The sequence below is a fragment of the Ranitomeya variabilis genome, chromosome 4 (assembly GCF_051348905.1).
Source record: "Ranitomeya variabilis isolate aRanVar5 chromosome 4, aRanVar5.hap1, whole genome shotgun sequence".
Lineage (NCBI taxonomy): Eukaryota > Metazoa > Chordata > Amphibia > Anura > Dendrobatidae > Ranitomeya > Ranitomeya variabilis.
The window spans coordinates 239,886,499-239,904,717 of NC_135235.1; the positions used below are offsets into that span (position 1 = coordinate 239,886,499).

Consider the following 18,219-nt stretch of genomic DNA (forward strand, 5'->3'; position numbering starts at 1 on the left):
TCCTGTATATATACACTGAACAGTACCGCTCCTCCTGTCCTGCATGTATACACTGCACAATACCGCTCCTCCTGTCCTGTATATATACACTGCACAGTACCACTCCTCCTGTCCTGTATATATACACTGCACAGTACCACTCCTCCTGTCCTGTATATATACACTGAACAGAACCGCTCCTACTGTATATATACACTGCACAATACCACTCCTCCTGTCCTGTATATATACACTGCACAGTACCACTCCTCCTGTCCTGTATATATACACTGCACAGTACCACTCCTCCTGTCCTGTATATATACACTGCACAGTACCACTCCTCCCGTCCTGTATATATACACTGAACAGTACCGCTCCTACTGTATATATACACTGCACAGTACCACTCCTCCTGTCCTGTATATATACACTGAACAGTACCGCTCCTACTGTATATATACACTGCACAGTACCACTCCTCCTGTCCTGTATATATACACTGCACAGTACCACTCCTCCTGTCCTGTATATATACACTGCACAGTACCACTCCTCCTGTATATATACACTGCACAGTACCACTCCTCCTGTATATATACACTGCACAGTACCACTCCTCCTGTCCTGCATATATACACTGCACAATACCGCTCCTCCTGTCCTGTATATATACAGGTCCTTCTCAAAAAATTAGCATATAGTGTTAAATTTCATTATTTACCATAATGTAATGATTACAATTAAACTTTCATATATTATAGATTCATTATCCACCAATTGAAATTTGTCAGGTCTTTTATTGTTTTAATACTGATGATTTTGGCATACAACTCCTGATAACCCAAAAAACCTGTCTCAATAAATTAGCATATTTCACCCGACCAATCAAATAAAAGTGTTTTTTAATACCAAACAAAAAAACCATCAAATAATAATGTTCAGTTATGCACTCAATACTTGGTCGGGAATCCTTTGGCAGAAATGACTGCTTCAATGCGGCGTGGCATGGAGGCAATCAGCCTGTGACACTGCTGAGATGTTATGGAGGCCCAGGATGCTTCAATAGCGGCCTTAAGCTCATCCAGAGTGTTGGGTCTTGGGTCTCTCAACTTTCTCTTCACAATATCCCACAGATTCTCTATGGGGTTCAGGTCAGGAGAGTTGGCAGGCCAATTGAGCACAGTAATACCATGGTCAGTAAACCATTTACCAGTGGTTTTGGCACTGTGAGCAGGTGCCAGGTCGTGCTGAAAAATGAAATCTTCATCTCCATAAAGCATTTCAGCCGATGGAAGCATGAAGTGCTCCAAAATCTCCTGATAGCTAGCTGCATTGACCCTGCCCTTGATGAAACACAGTGGACCAACACCAGCAGCTGACATGGCACCCCACACCATCACTGACTGTGGGTACTTGACACTGGACTTCAGGCATTTTGGCATTTTCTTCTCCCCATTTTTCCTCCAGACTCTGGCACCTTGATTTCCGAATGACATGCAAAATTTGCTTTCATCAGAAAAAAGTACTTGGGACCACTTAGCAACAGTCCAGTGCTGCTTCTCTGTAGCCCAGGTCAGGCGCTTCTGCCGCTGTTTATGGTTCAAAAGTGGCTTTACCTGGGGAATGCGGCACCTGTAGCCCATTTTCTGCACACGCCAGACTCAGTCCACTGCTTCCTCAGGTTCCCCAAGGTCTGGAATCGGTCCTTCTCCACAATCTTCCTCAGGGTCCGGTCACCTCTTCTCGTTGTACAGCGTTTTCTGCCACATTGTTTCCTTCCAACAGACTTACCATTGAGGTGCCTTGATACAGCACTCTGGGAACAGCCTATTTGTTGAGAAATTTCTTTCTGGGTCTTACCCTCTTGCTTGAGGGTGTCAATGATGGCCTTCTTGACATCTGTCAGGTCGCTAGTCTTACCCATGATGGGGGTTTTGAGTAATGAACCAGGCAGGGAGTTTTTAAAAGCCTCAGGTATCTTTTGCATGTGTTTAGAGTTAATTAGTTGATTCAGAAGATTAGGGTAATAGGTCATTTAGAGAACCTTTTCTTGATATGCTAATTTATTGAGACAGGTTTTTTGGGTTATCAGGAGTTGTATGCCAAAATCATCAGTATTAAAACAATAAAAGACCTGACAAATTTCAGTCGGTGGATAATGAATCTATAATATATGAAAGTTTAATTGTAATCATTACATTATGGCAAATAATGAAATTTAACACTATATGCTAATTTTTTGAGAAGGACCTGTACACTGCACAGTACCACTCCTCCTGTCCTGTATATATACACTGCACAGTACCACTCCTCCTGTCCTGTATATATACACTGCACAGTACCACTCCTCCTGTCCTGTATATATACACTGCTCCTCCTGTCCTGTATATATACACTGCACAGTACCACTCCTCCTGTCCTGTATATATACACTGCACAGTACCACTCCTCCTGTCCTGTATATATACACTGCACAGTACCACTCCTCCTGTCCTGTATATATACTGCACAGTACCGCTCCTCCTGTCCTGTATATATACACTGAACAGTACCGCTCCTACTGTATATATACACTGCACAGTACCACTCCTCCTGTCCTGTATATATACACTGAACAGTACCGCTCCTCCTGTCCTACATGTATACACTGCACAGTACCGCTCCTCCTGTCCTGTATATATACACTGCACAGTACCACTCCTCCTGTCCTGTATATATACACTGCACAGTACCACTCCTTCTGTCCTCTCTACTGGTGGTAACTCAGTATCTGTATTATTCTGTCTATAGAATAACTTGAATAAGTTTTCATCGCCTCTGAACTTTACCCCCATCATTGTCCTGTGGACAGATTTGCCCCCTGAGCTGTGGATCTGCGGCTCCTCCAGTGACCATGGGCCTCTCGGCTGCTTCTCTCATTAGTGCTCTCCTGGTTTAGGAGGTCGGGTTAAGTGGACGGCCATGTCTCGATAGGTCAGGTAGGTGGTCGGCCATTTCTTGGGAGGTCAGGTGAGGTGAACGGCCATGTCTCGGTAGGTTTGAAGTTGTGCCATACTCCATGTTTGGATGATGCATTGATCAGTGCTCCGTGAGATGTTCAGAGCTTGGGCTATTTTTTTATAACGTAACCCAGCTTTCCTCTTTTCTACAGCTTTATCCCTGACCTGTCTGGTGGGCTCCTTGGTTTTCATGATGCTGTTTGATCCTAATGATCTCACACAAACTTCTGAGGCCTTCACAGAACAGCTGTAGCTATACTGAAGAAATCACACCCCGGGGGACGCAATGTACTAATGATGTGACTTCTGGGGGTGAGTGGTCACTCAGACTCCAAGGGCTGAATACTAAGGCACCTTAGATTTGTGAGATGTACCGTATATTTTTACAATAATTAGAAAACTTCATATCATGTCACAAATATTTTTGGCTTTTGTGTTCCTTTCACATAAAATTGCAATAAAATACATTTCAGGTTGTGTTAACAAGGAAAAATGTGGAAACATTTACGATGTGATCACTTTTTGTAGGCTCTGTAGCCGCTGCATTATGTGTCCCCTCCTGTCCAGGGCTGTGGAGTCGGTAAGCCACAGTTGCGACTCCGACTCCTGGATTTTATCAGGTTCCGACTCCTTCATAAATGGCCAATTCGTAACAATAAATTTACTGTTGTAAAATATTAACATCGTACTTATTCAGTTTCTCACCATCATATAAGTAATCAGACCACTTAGAGCAAAAACTAAATTTATTAGAATACAATTAGAATTTAGCAAATAACTTTTATAAACTCTTGTAAGTAAATATGCAATAAACACTGTTATGCAGTTAATAGGAAGAAATCTATAAATTTGTCCTCAGAAAAAGTATTGCCTCTGTCAGATCCTCCTTCATGGATGCCCTCAAATGTGATCTAATTATTTTGAGAGCAGAGAACAACCTCCCTACACTAACTTGGGTTGGTGGCAAAGCAGTAACCACTCGGGCAACATCTCTGACAATGTCAGGATACAGAGGAATCGCTTGTTGCACTGTTATTTTTGATGAACGGTCAAATTTCTCAATTTCTTTTAGCGCACATGAAAAATTCTGCTGAAATGTACTGGCTGTGTTCTTTTATGGGGATGACTCTTCTATGCGGGAATGCTTTGCACAGTCCTTGTGATCCAAATATTTTTCGAAATTAAATTCTTCATCAGTTGATGAGGGTGAAGATGTGGCAGGATGACCAAATTCTTCTTGTTCCTCCTGACTGTTCTGCAACCCTTTCATCCTTACTGCTATTTCAAACAGAGCTTCTTTTCCTTTAGTTAGCTGTTGATCATCTAGAAGAATCCGATGCATTGGGTCTACATAAACAGCTGCCAAAAGAATGTTATTTTGTAATAGTAGCTCCTCTCTCCGTTTCATTGATGTAGCAATGCCACTTGCAATTAACCCTCCTCTTTGGGACAGGCGAAACATCAGGTTCTTCCACTCCTTTAAGAAAATACCTGGAGTTAAGTACATCAGGTTCTTCCACTCCTTTAAGAAAATACCTGGAGTTAAGTCCTCTGCTTGTAATTTTTTAGTCACTGTAAATGGGTGCTCTAGCAATTTTTCCAGCTGTCACCTGATTCTACTGACTTTCATTTAGCGTTAGTTGAGGGTTAGCCATGTCTACAAGAAAGGTTTTCAGTTCAACCAAGCGCTGAATCATTAAATAAGTACTGCCCCATCGTGTGGCTTGATCAATAATTGCCCCTTTTCCAGCACGTCTCTTCAAAAATTGAGTCAACTTTAGGGGTTCTGGCAACAGTAGCCAATTTTCTCACCTTGCCAATCAGTGCAGCAGCATGTCCTTCTTGCACACTGTCTCTTATAGCCAGCTGTAGCGTATGCACAACACAGCGCATGTGATGAATGAAAGACCGTATTGACAGTTTCAACAAGATCATCTAAACTATCATGTTGCTGTTCATCTGAAGCAACTTCAGTTTGCTCCTCAGTTACAATACTGTGTTCCTCTATTTCAAACATTTCTGTGGACCCAGAATGTTCTTCTAGCTGCTGGTCACCATCATTACTCTCATTCATTAGCTTAACAGTACTTATCATATTTGAAGCATTGTCAGTTACGACAGAAAGAACTTGCTCTTTTTTAAGTTCATAGTCTTGCAGAACCTTTTCCACCAAGACCTGGAGAAACTCACTGGTGTGATGAGCTTTGGTGTCTTTTACTGCCAATGTCTTGGTAACTAAATTTCATTTTTGTCACAAACAAATCGGACATTGATGGCAAAATAGTTCACTCTGTGACGTGTGCAGGCATCCATTTTAAGAAACAGAAAGCGTCCCTTGAAAGTTTTTTTAAGTTCTTCCTTTTGTTTAAAAGCTTCTTCGATTACTAATTTTCTAATACTCTCTCTCTCCAGAGAAACACCAAGCTTGCAGGCCATTTCCCCATTCAGACACATAAAAGCTGGTCTTGAAAATAATGAAATAGGCACACTATCCTTTACAACAAGCTCTATGATCTGTTTTTTAAATGTATCTACTGTCATTGTCACAGTAACTTTGTCACTGACAAAATATCTTGCAACTGATGGCAGCAAAGTTCTCTGCTCCTTTGTTTGGCTGGAAGAGCTGGGCACTGGTTTATTGGTTGGATGCAGTCTTTCTCATCCACTGCTTTCAGTACTTCTGGATGAAAGCGCTGTAAATGTCTCTTTAGATTAGAAGCTCTGGTAAGAGCATTTTATCTTTTGCCTGAATATGCACTGATCTTGGCTTCACAGCATTTGTTTTCGTCTGGATCATTTGTCATACACTGACAGACAATGTTTTCTATCTTGAGTGATGGTGAAATGTTCAAATACAGCTGATTTAATGTGACGCTTCTTTGACTCTCTCAGGTTTTTAATTCTGCATTCACAATCCAAATGACAATTGTTTTTCCTAAAAACAATTGTACAAAATTATTGCCAGGTCGTACAACTGATATAGTGGTCAGTAATACTGTTATTCCTCATGTACTCACAGTTAACTGATGCAAAGTTTGTTGAAAGGATAACACTGGTCAACAGCATTTTTGGTGCCAAAGATATTTCATCGAATTTAGGGTATTTTTAGGGTGCTGATTCTGAATATGTCATCAGTTTTGCCAGATTGGCTCAAGTTTTTGAGATTTTTGGTATCTTATTTATAGCACTTGTTGGTAAATGCGACACATCATCTCATTAATTTCTTTGGATTAGTACTTGAACTGAGCAGTTCTCAATATAGTTTTGTGTTAATTAGTGTTCTAAAAGTTTGTTCATAGCTTGATTTTTGCACTAACTTTATGTTGTTGTCTGTTTTCCAGTGAAAAGCATGAACTCATCAAGAAGAAGTTGTCTTAACGATCCAGACTCATTCTGTTACATTTGTGGTGAATACACACTGCCAAAACATAGAAGAAACATAACAGACTTCGTAAAAAAAGTGTATTTTGCCTATTTTGGGGTTATGCTTGGGGACCAAGACAAGTTTTGGGCACCACACAAAAAAAAAAAACAGTACATACTCACATTCCGGTGTCTGTCCCCCGGCGTTCTGCTTCTCTGCACTGTCTGCGCCAGCCGGAAAGCACAGCGGTGACGTCACCGCTGTGCTCGCTTTCCGGCTGGCCGGCGCTCACAGTGCAGAGACGCAGAACGCCGGGGGACAGACACCGGAATGTGAGTATGTACTGTTTTTTTTTTTTTTTTTACTTTTACGCTGGTAACCACGGTAAACATCGGGTTACTAAGCGCGGCCCTGCGCTTAGTAACCCGATGTTTACCCTGGTTACAAGCGAACGCATCGCTGGATCGCTGTCACACACAACGATCCAGCGATGACAGCGGGAGATCCAGCGGCGAAAGAAAGTTCCAAACGATCTGCTACGACGTACGATTCTCAGCAGGGTCCCTGATCGCTGCTGCGTGTCAGACACAGCGATATCGTATGGATATCGCTGGAACGTCACGGATCGTACCGTCGTAGCGATCAAAGTGCCACTGTGTGACAGTACCCTAAGAAATGTCTCTTTCTCCAGCAGAACTGCTTATCACTGTTGTTCATAGTTTGATAGAACATATATATATTTGAGTAACATTTATAAAATTCATATGAAAGTTCAATTATGAAATATTAATACATTTTTTTTAAAGCTGGATTTGGAACATTTCTACCGACTCCAACCAAAACTAACTCCGACTCCACATTACCATAATCCCCTCTTGCACAGATTAGTGATATCCACAGGTTTCTGGTAGATGATTTTTATTCCTCCCCTCCCCCATCGCAGCCATTGTACATAAGGCACCTATATATGAAACGTCCGAGTTTCCGTCTGTACGACTTATTACAGCCACTGATTTTTGTGCAGTTTTCAGTTGTTTTTTTTTCCCCTCTCTTCCAGTTTTTGTGCGGATGCAGAGTGTCTTCAGGTGAACGCAGGGAGGGCAACACCATCGGCCGGGACATCAGGACAGCACACGACTCGTGATCCCAGCAAGGCCCCGGGGGTGGGGGTGGGGGGGGGGAGATGGGTAGCAGCAGGGGGGGGGGTTGAACCGGGACGTGGCGTGATCCCATCTAGACCCGGGGGGGGACGTGACGTGATCCCATCTAGACCCAAGGGGGGGGGACGTCACGTGATCCTAGCAAGGGCTGGGATTGGGGGTTTATCACATGATCATATTCTGAATCATCTCCACCATAAAGAATAAACTCGTCTTCTCGTCTTGACACCGATCCTGTTCCTTCCTGCAGCCATGAGGAGCGGTGCATAGATGTGGCCCCTGTAGTCGGGGGATGGGCCGGGCGCCTGCACCCCTCCTACTAAGTAATTACACTTGGATTGAAGCTCTTCCGCCAGTGTCTGCGGGGAGTGGAAGTCTCGCCCTCCTGGCACAGAACACCAGATCTGCGGCTTCTTATGGTCACCTTCCTCTTTTGTCTCCTGAGACTATATGGGCCCCGTGCTGGGGCTCTGGAGGTCATGTTCTTGTTGGCTCCGCCCTCACTGGTGCTGGTAGTAATAGGTCATCTTCCTCAGCTCCTCCCAGAACAGCAGGCTGAGGATGGTGTGTGGCCCCAGGCGGACATAAGCCGGGACGATGCCCTTGTAGAGCGCCATGACGCCTTCCTTGTGCGCGATCTTCAAAAAACAGTCTAAGAAACCACGATAGAGACGGCCCTGAGGAAAGACAAGGAAAGTGAGGACAGGATATGAATAAGAAACGAGGACCTTGACTGCGGAGCTGCACTCACCCGGCCCTGCACGTCCACCGGCTGGTTATACAGGCGTGTGCTGACCACGTCAAATGGAGTCATCGCTATGGCAACACCAACGCTGCTGATCATCCCGCCGGCCAACGGCACCAGCCAGCTGTCATCAGAGAACCACTGCGGAAAACAACCACCTGTCATCCCACCGAGCCAACGCCATCTCCTGCCCCGTCACCCCACCGAGGAACGCCGTCTCCTGCCCCGTCACCCCACCGAGCCAATGCAGTCTCCTGCCCCGTCACCCCACCGAGCCAACGCCGCCTCCTGCCCCGTCACCCCACCGAGCCAACGCTGTCTCCTGCCCCGTCACCCCACCGAGCCAACGCCGTCTCCTGCCCCATCATCACACCGAGCCAACGCCGTCTCCTGCCCCGACCTTCTGTGTACTGCGGCGCCGCACCATATCAGGTAGTATTCTTGCCAGCAGCAGTCACCAGTCTCTGCCTCCGCGCTCATCCCACCCAGCGATTCAGTGTTAAAGGGGCTATCCACAAACATCCAGAGCTGATGGCGCTGTAACCCGCCGCGATGAACGGACAATACCCCCCACATGACACCTGTGGATCATGCAGCCGTAACATCGGCACCGTTCACTGCCAATGTAGGAATGATCTGGTGTCTCGTCAGCTGGACTTTGTTCTATCTGGGTGAAGCCCCTTTAACAGAGGGGTTGTCTCGCTCTCGGCAGCTCTGCCAATACACAGATGTTGCTGGAGCCGCTGCGCTCCATGATGCACAAGTATTACAGGGGCAGAAGAAGGGTATAATGGAAGGGCAATGGCCTCTGACCGCCTGTGCACAGCGCTTCCCATCCTCCTGCCTACGCAGAGCACGGGCCGGAACCCGCAGAGGTGACTTGGGTGCAAGCGCCTTGTCCTGTGTAACCAGCGTGTGCGGCACAGATGGCTCCCTGCACCGGATACAGTGGGATGCTATGTGCGGCTCGTTCTCCACTGCAGGTCAGTGTCCAAACACCTCATTGAGTGGTCCGTGGATCACGGTGGGGGTACGGACTGCACGATCAGCCTCATACACACCCAATTCCGATGAAGGACGAGTGATGGTGCATTTCCAGCGGCTGCAGACAAGCCGCCATGTTCTCCATGCATGAAGCAATGGGGACTTCACGCCGCCTTATCGTCTGCACATGTGCTGGTTACACCGGGAGGATGTGCTGCTGAGAGCAGGACTTTACGGACACTATTGACAATTGCTCATCTGTTGGTTCATTGCCGGTGTGAACACAGACCGATATAATCGACCAATGATGGTTGCATTGGACGCTCGCGTTCGGTCAGCGGCCCGTCTAGCCGAGACTCCACTACCGGTGCCGCACAAATACCCGTCAGGGCGTTACCGAGGTCCCCTACACATGGCCACTTCCACCACACACCGCTTGCGCTTACCTTTTGTTTCTTGACCCAATCTTTAGCATTAGCAAAAGTCGCCAACTGCACGGCGGATCCCACCATCACCCGCGGGACGGCTCCATTAACCCCGCGCCACAGTCCTAGGACCCCCTGCTTCTTGTAGATGGTCTCAAAGGCAGAACTGACGCTCTGAGCAAGGGAGAAAAAAAGAGGCCATTACTGCTGCGCCAGCGCGGGCTGTCACCGAAGAGAACAATCGCTGCAGAACTCTCCCCTCCACCTCCTGACATCTGCAGAACATCACTCCTCAGAGAGATGATACATCCTGCAGATTATTACACCACTGACCTGTGCAGATCTGCAGAACATCGCTCCTCAGACAGACGATACATCCTACAGATTATTACACCACTGACCTGTACAGATCTGCAGAACATCGCTCCTCAGACGATACATCCTACAGATTATTACACCACTGACCTGTACAGATCTGCAGAACATCGCTCCTCAGGGATGATATATCCTGCAGATTATTACACCACTGACCTGCGCAGATCTGCAGAACATCGCTCCTCAGACGATACATCCTACAGATTATTACACCACTGACCTGTACAGATCTGCAGAACATCGCTCCTCAGACAGACGATACATCATACAATTACACCACTCACCTGTGCAGATCTGCAGAACATCGCTCCTCAGATGATATATCCTGTAGATTATTACACCACTGACCTGTGCAGTTCTGCAGAACATCGCTCCTCCACATTATGCAAATTATTCCTCCTCTGCAGATACTTAAAGCTTTTGTAGTTGCTATTTGTTCTTGTGTCAGTTTCAGAAAATTAGAACACAGGTAAAGAAATACTGGAGCAATGAAAACCCCCGTACATTGTGTGAGAGGTTGTCAGTTTGCAACCTGTTACTGACAACTAGCCTGTATACCTGTGGTTGTCGGCCCCGCCCTCTTACTGACAACCAGCCTGTATACCTGTGGCTGTCGTCCCCGCCATCTTACTGACAACCAGCCTGTATACCTGTGGCTGTCGGCCCCGCCCTGTTACTGACAACCAGCCTGTATACCTGTGGTTGTCGGCCCCGCCCTGTTACTGACAACCAGCCTGTATACCTGTGGTTGTCGGCCCCGCCCTCTTACTGACAACCAGCCTGTATACCTGTGGTTGTCGGCCCCGCCCTCTTACTGACAACCAGCCTGTATACCTGTGGTTGTCGGCCCCGCCCTCTTACTGACAACCAGCCTGTATACCTGTGGTTGTCGGCCCCGCCCTCTTACTGACAACCAGCCTGTATACCTGTGGTTGTCGGCCCCGCCCTCTTACTGACAACCAGCCTGTATACCTGTGGTTGTCGGCCCCGCCCTCTTACTGACAACCAGCCTGTATACCTGTGGTTGTCGGCCCCGCCCTCTTACTGACAACCAGCCTGTATACCTGTGGTTGTCGGCCCCGCCCTCTTACTGACAACCAGCCTGTATACCTGTGGTTGTCGGCCCCGCCCTCTTACTGACAACCAGCCTGTATACCTGTGGTTGTCGGCCCCGCCCTCTTACTGACAACCAGCCTGTATACCTGTGGCTGTCGGCCCCGCCCTGTTACTGACAACCAGCCTGTATACCTGTGGTTGTCGGCCCCGCCCTCTTACTGACAACCAGCCTGTATACCTGTGGTTGTCGGCCCCGCCCTCTTACTGACAACCAGCCTGTATACCTGTGGTTGTCGGCCCCGCCCCTGGTGATGACATCCCTAATGTGATATTCATGCAGACACCATTTTCTCGGGGTATTTGCCTTCCCGCTGCAGACGTTTGGTTTCGCCCCTCGGTCTGTGACTATACAACAAGAAATGGAGTTGGCTCAAGATTAAGAAGATTCAGGAATAATCCGGTCAAATCTGCAACTATATAATCTGAGAAGTGCGACGGACGATCTGCAGCTGCTCCCTCTGATAATGGGGTCCCCTCACAGCCCCACGAAGTCGGGTTTCTTGTACTTCATTAATATGGATCCCTAGATTTCCTGGAGATCAGCCTAATCACAAGTGAGAGTAGGGGAGCGGAGGACAGAGAGGATGGGGGGGGGGGGGGGGGGGGGGAGAGAGCGGAGGGGGGAGCGGCGGACAGGGGGGGAGCGGCAGCTAGAGAGGATGGGGGGAGCAGCAGCCAGAGCAGATGGGGGAGGGGCAGCCAGATAGGAGGGGGGGAGCGGCAGACAGTGAGTTTGACTGCAGCCAGAGCGGAGGAGGGAGAGCGGAGGGGGGGCGGTTTTACGGCGGACAGAGCGGAGACCGACGCAGCCCCAACTGGACTTTGAATCCATACACAAACCAACAACAACCACAACCCTCCCCCACTGCTCCAACTCTGCACAGAGAGGTCAGTGGTGTAATGATCTGCAGGATATATCACTATGTATCTGTCAGGAGGTGGAGGAGTGATGCTCTGCAGAGAAGTCAGTGGTGTAATAATCTGCAGGATATATCACTGTGTATCTGTCAGGAGGTGGAGGAGCGATGTTCTGCAGAGAGGTCAGTGGTGTAATAATCTGCAAAATATATATCAATGTGTATCTGTCAGGAGGTGGAGGAGCGATGCTCTGCAGAGATGTCAGCGGTGTAATAATCTGCAGGATATATCACTATGTATGTCAGGAGGTGGAGGAGCGATGCTCTGCAGAGAGGTCAGTGGTGTAATAATCTGCAGGATATATCACTATGTATGTCTGGAGGTGGAGGAGTGATGCTCTGCAGAGAGGACAGTGGTGTAATAATCTGCAGGATATATCACCATGTCTGTCAGGAGCGATGCTCTGCAGAGAGGTCAGTGGTGTAATCTGCAGGATATATCACTATGTATCTGTCAGGAGGTGGAGGAGCGATGCTCTGCAGAGAGGTCAGCGATGTAATAATCTGCAGGATATATAACTATGTATCTGTCAGGAGGTGGAGGAGCGATGTTCTGCAGAGAGGTCAGCGGTGTAATAATCTGCAGGATATATCACTGTGTATCTGTCAGGAGGAGGAGAAGCGATGCTCTGCAGAGAGGTCAGCGGTGTAATAATCTGCAGGATATATAACTATGGTTCTGTCAGGAGGTGGAGGAGCGATGTTCTGCAGAGAGGTCAGCGGTGTAATAATCTGCAGGATATATCACTATGTATCTGTCAGGAGGTGGAGGAGCGATGCTCTGCAGAGAGGTCAGCGGTGTAATAATCTGCAGGATACATCACTGTGTATCTGTCAGGAGGTGGAGGAGCGATGCTCTGCAGAGAGGTCAGCGGTGTAATAATCTGCAGGATAGATCACTATGTATCTGTCAAGAGGTGGAGGAGCGATGCTCTGCAGAGATGTCAGTGGTGTATTAACTGCAGGATATATCACTGTGTATCTGTCAGGAGGTGGAGGAGCGATGCTCTGCAGAGATGTCAGAGGTGTAATAATCTGCAGGATATATCACTATGTATCTGTCAGGAGGTGGAGGAGCGATGCTCTGCAGAGAGGTCAGCGGTGTAATAATCTGCAAGATATATCTGTCAGGAGGTGGAGGAGCGATGCTCAGCAGAGAGGTCAGTGGTGTAATAATCTGCAGGATATATCACTGTATCTGTTAGGAGGTGGAGGAGCGATGCTCTGCAGAGGTCAGTGGTGTAATAATCTGCAGGATATATCACTGTGTATCTGTCATGAGGCGGAGGAGCGATGCTCTGCAGAGGTCAGTGGTGTAATAATCTACAGGATATATCACTGTGTATCTGTCAGGAGGTGGAGGAGCGATGTTCTGCAGAGAGGTCAGTGATGTAATAATCTGCAGGATATCACTATCTGTCAGGAGGTGGAGGAGCGATGCTCTGCGGATGTGAATAGTCTGCAGAGTGTCTCACCTGGTGGTTGTGCTGATGTCCAACAGCGATGGCGGACACCGTCTGCGCCTGGAGATGTGTCTTCACCTGCAGAACGGCAGCGCAGTGTTAGTGTTGGAACGTTAAAATCTGTGGATTCGTCGCCTGAGCTGCACACGACGGGGGAGGGGCTCCGTACTCAGATCTTGTGGACCATTTCGGGGTCCGGCAGCTGTGACCCCACTGTATCGGCAGACGTAAGAGGACGGCCCCCCTGCACCAGCCATAGTATCGGTGCCGCGTCCTCTAGCGGGTGACATCTGTGCGTTACACGGGGCTGCAGGTGATGTGTGGCGTTACATAGGACTGCGGGTGACATCTGTGGCGTTACACAGGGCTGCGGGTGACGTGTGGCGTTACATAGGACTGCGGGTGACATTTGTGGCGTTACACAGGACTGCAGGTGACATCTGTGGCGTTACACAGGACTGCAGGTGACATCTGTGGCGTTACATAGGACTGCAGGTGACATCTGTGGCGTTACACAGGACTGCAGGTGACATCTGTGGCGTTACATAGGACTGCAGGTGACATCTGTGGCGTTACATAGGACTGCAGGTGACATCTGTGGCGTTACAAGGGGCTGCGGGTGACATCTGCGGCCTTACATAGGACTGTGGGTGACGTGTGGCGTTACACAGGACTGCGGGTGACAGCTGTGGCGTTACACAGGACTGCAGGTGATATCTGTGGCGTTACATAGGACTGCGGGTGACGTGTGGCGTTACATAGGACTGCGGGTGACGTGTGGCGTTACACGGGGCTGCGGGTGACATCTGTGGCCTAAGGCTACGTTCACATTTGCGTTGTTGGGCGTTGCGTCGGTGACGCAACGCATGCAAAACGTATGCAAAAACGCATTGTTTTGTGACTCATGCGTCCATTTTTGGCTTGATTTTGGACGCAAAAAAAATGCAACATGCAGCGTCCTGTGCGCCGACGCTTGCGCCAAAAACTACGCACGAGTCACAAAACGCATGTCCATGCGCCCCCATGTTAAATATAGGGGCAACGCTAATGTGAACGTAGCCTTACATAGGACTGCAAGTGACATCTGTGGCCTTACATAGGACTGCGGGTGACATCTGTGGCGTTACATAGGACTGTGGGTGACATCGGTGGCCTTACACAGGACTGCGGGTGACAGCTGTGGCCTTACATAGGACTGCGGGTGACAGCTGTGGCCTTACATAGGACTGCGGGTGACATCGGTGGCCTTACACAGGACTGCGGGTGACAGCTGTGGCGTTACGTAGGACTGCGGGTGACATCTGTGGCCTTACATAGGACTGCGGGTGACATCTGTGGCGTTACATAGGACTCTCATAGGGCACTTACCAGATACGCCGGGCTCCCCACGAGGGCCCCCAGGGCCCCGGCCATCGCCCCCGCGGCCACGTTGCCCCCCGGCCGCTCCGTCAGCCCCGCGGCCTCGGCGTGCGAGTAGAGGTAGAAGCGGACACCGTTCATCAGGCCCTGGTAGAGCAGCGCCGCCGTCAGCCCCTTCTGCAGCCCCCGCAGCCCGTCCGCCGCCCCCACGGCCGCCATGGCCTGCAGCACCCCCCGGTAGTGGCGCGGGTAGGAGCCCCGGGAGCGCAGCTCTCCCTGCAGCTGCAGCCGCGTCTTCACCACCTCCAGCGGGTTAGTGAACACACAGGCCAAGCAGCAGGCGGAGGCGCCGAGCACGAAGTCCACCGGGGGCGACACGGAGACGGCGGCGCCGGGCGGGGGGGTCGCCATGGTTATCTGTAGAGACCGGAACGACCGATCAGAGCGCAGCCCCCGCCATCAGCACCGCACACGCCAGTGCTCTCCGGTGTCAGCCGCCACTGTCGTGTACGGGGCCGGAGCCACCGACCGCCGCCGCGCACTCATCACCTCCGGAGCCGGACTCCGCCCTGCGCCCGATCCCTGACCAATCTGCGACCTCCTATGCGCACCCGGCACCTCCAAGACACCGTCCCTGACCAATCCGCGGCTTCCTTCACTCACCTCCAGGATGCCTCCACTGACCAATCAGCAGCCTCCTACCAGCACACACCTCCAGCCGCCCATCACGTGGGGAGAAAGGCACCTGCAGCCCAGCCTCCGCTTCCTGCATGAAGAATCCTGTGAGGTGACCGCGACAAAGCACCGAGGACACCGACCCTTGCTGCCCCCTAGCGGAACGCTCAGTACCTGCACGGAACAGGAGGAGGCGGCAGATAGTGATATATCCAGCAGATTATTACAACAATGACTTCACGGCAGAGCATCACTCCTCCACCTCCGGACAGATACATAGTGCTATCCTGCAGATTATTACACTACTGACCTCTCTGCAGAGCATCGCTCCTCCACCTCCTGACAGATACATGTAATAATCTGCAGGATATATCACTACCACTGACCTCTCTGCAGAGCATCGCTCCTCCTCCTCCTGACAGATACATAGTGATATATCTTGCAGATTATTACACCACTGACCTCTCTGCAGAACATCGCTCCTCCACCTCCTGACAGATACATAGTGATATCCTGCAGATTATTACACCGCTGACCTCCCTGCAGAGCATCGTTCCTCCATCTCCTGACAGATACATAGTGATATATCCTGCAGATTATTACACACTGACCTCTCTGCAGAGCATCGCTCCTCCTCCTCCTGACAGATACACAGTGATAAATCCTGCAGATTATTACACCGCTGACCTCTCTGCAGAGCATCGCTCCTCCACCTCCTGACAGATACAGTGATATATCCTGCAGATTACACCACTGACCTCTCTGCAGAGCATCGCTCATCCACCTCCTGACAGATGCATAATCATATATCCTGCAGATTATTACACCACTGAACTCTCTGCAGAGCATCGCTCCTCCACCTCCTGACAGATACATAGCGATATATCCTGCAGATTACACCACTGACCTCTCTGCAGAGCATCGCTCCTCCACCTCCTGAAAGATACATAGTGATATATCCTGCAGATTATTACACCACTGACCTCTCTGCAGAACATCGCTCCTCCTCCTCCTGACAGATACATAGTGATATATCCTGCAGATTATTACACCACTGACCTCTCTGCAGAGCATCGCTCCTCCACCTCCTGACAGATACAGTGATATATCCTGCAGATTATTACACCACTGACCTCTCTGCAGAAAATCGCTCCTCCACCTCCTGACAGATACAGTGATATATCCTGCAGATTATTACACCACTGACCTCTCTGAAGAGCATCGCTCATCCACCTCCTGACAGATAAATAGCGATATATCCTGCAGATTATTACACCACTGACCTCTCTGCAGAGCATCGCTCCTCCACCTCCTGACAGATACACAGTGATCTATCCTACAGATTATTACACCACTGACCTCTCTGCAGAGTATCGCTCCTCCACCTCCTGACAGATACATAGCGATATATCCTGCAGATTATTACACCACTGAACTCTCTGCAGAGCATCGTCCCTACTCCTCCTGACAGATACACAGTGACATATTCTGCAGATTATTACACCGCTGAACTCTCTGCAGAGCATCGTCCCTACTCCTCCTGACAGATGCATAGCGATGTATCCTGCAGATTATTACACCGCTGACCTCTCTGCAGAGCATTGCTCCTCCACCTCCTGACAGATACAGTGATATATCCTGCAGATTATTACACCACTGACCTCTCTGCAGAGCATCGCTCCTCCTCCTCCTGACAGATACACAGTGATATATCCTGCAGATTATTACACCACTGACCTCTCTGCAGAGCATCGCTCCTCCACCTCCTGATAGATACACAGCTATATATCCTGCAGATTACACCACTGACCTCTCTGCAGAGCATCGCTCCTCCACCTCCTGACAGAGACATAGTGATATATTATCTGTAGATTAATACACTGACCTCTGCAGAGCATCGCTCCTCCTCCTGACAGATACACAGTGATATATCCTGCAGATTATTACACCACTGACTTCTCTGCAGAGCATTGCTCTTCCACCTCCTGACAGATGCACAGTGATATATCCTGCAGATTACTACACCACTGACCTCTCTGCAGAGCATCGCTCATCCACCTCCTGACAGATGCATAATGATATATCCTGCAGATTATTACACCACTGAACTCTCTGCAGAACATCGCTCCTCCTCCTCCTGACAGATACATAGTGATATATCCTGCAGATTACACCACTGACCTCTCTGCAGAGCATCGCTCCTCCACCTCCTGAAAGATACATAGTGATATATCCTGCAGATTATTACACCACTGACCTCTCTGCAGAACATCGCTCCTCCTCCTCCTGACAGATACATAGTGATATATCCTGCAGATTATTACACCACTGACCTCTCTGCAGAGCATCGCTCCTCCACCTCCTGACAGATGCATAGTGATATATCCTGCAGATTATTACACCACTGACCGCTCTGCAGAGCATCGCTCCTCCACCTCCTGACAGATACAGTGATATATCCTGCAGATTATTACACCACTGACCTCTCTGCAGAGCATCGTCCCTACTCCTCCTGACAGATACAGTGATATATCCTGCAGATTATTACACCACTGACCTCTCTGCAGACCATCGCCCCTCCACCTCTTGACAGATACATAGTGATATACCCTGCAGATTATTACACCACTGACCTCTCTGCAGAGCATCGCTCCT

The 18,219-nt window shown here is 49.0% G+C and overlaps 1 protein-coding gene and 1 long non-coding RNA gene across 2 annotated transcripts; one reads left to right on the top strand and one right to left on the bottom strand.

The window, feature by feature from the left end:
• Positions 1–4,344: 4,344 nt before the first annotated feature.
• Positions 4,345–4,648, top strand: LOC143770622 (uncharacterized). The gene is made up of 2 exons (XR_013214679.1): positions 4,345–4,446; positions 4,492–4,648. It is a non-coding gene; the product is annotated as an uncharacterized LOC143770622 (long non-coding RNA).
• A 2,598-nt stretch (positions 4,649–7,246) lies between these two features.
• SLC25A34 (solute carrier family 25 member 34) lies at positions 7,247–15,492 on the bottom strand. The gene is made up of 5 exons (XM_077260430.1): positions 14,899–15,492; positions 13,543–13,608; positions 9,681–9,833; positions 8,257–8,391; positions 7,247–8,182 (listed from the first exon to the last, which is right to left on the bottom strand). Exons 1-5 carry the CDS (start codon positions 15,298–15,300, stop codon positions 8,006–8,008), a joined length of 933 nt encoding a protein of 310 aa, XP_077116545.1. The 5' UTR covers positions 15,301–15,492; the 3' UTR covers positions 7,247–8,005.
• Between the last annotated feature and the right edge of the window lie 2,727 nt (positions 15,493–18,219).

What these genes read in the sequence shown, in the direction of transcription:
- SLC25A34 (XM_077260430.1), bottom strand. Translation starts at nt 15,300, where the DNA reads ATGGCGACCCCCCCGCCCGGCGCCGCCGTCTCCGTGTCGCCCCCGGTG. An exon ending in GACATCAGCACAACCACCAG is followed by an intron (nt 9,834 to 13,542) that starts GTGAGACACTCT and finishes TCCCTTGCTCAG; the next exon opens with AGCGTCAGTTCTGCCTTTGA. An exon ending in ATTGGGTCAAGAAACAAAAG is followed by an intron (nt 8,392 to 9,680) that starts GTAAGCGCAAGC and finishes TGTTTTCCGCAG; the next exon opens with TGGTTCTCTGATGACAGCTG.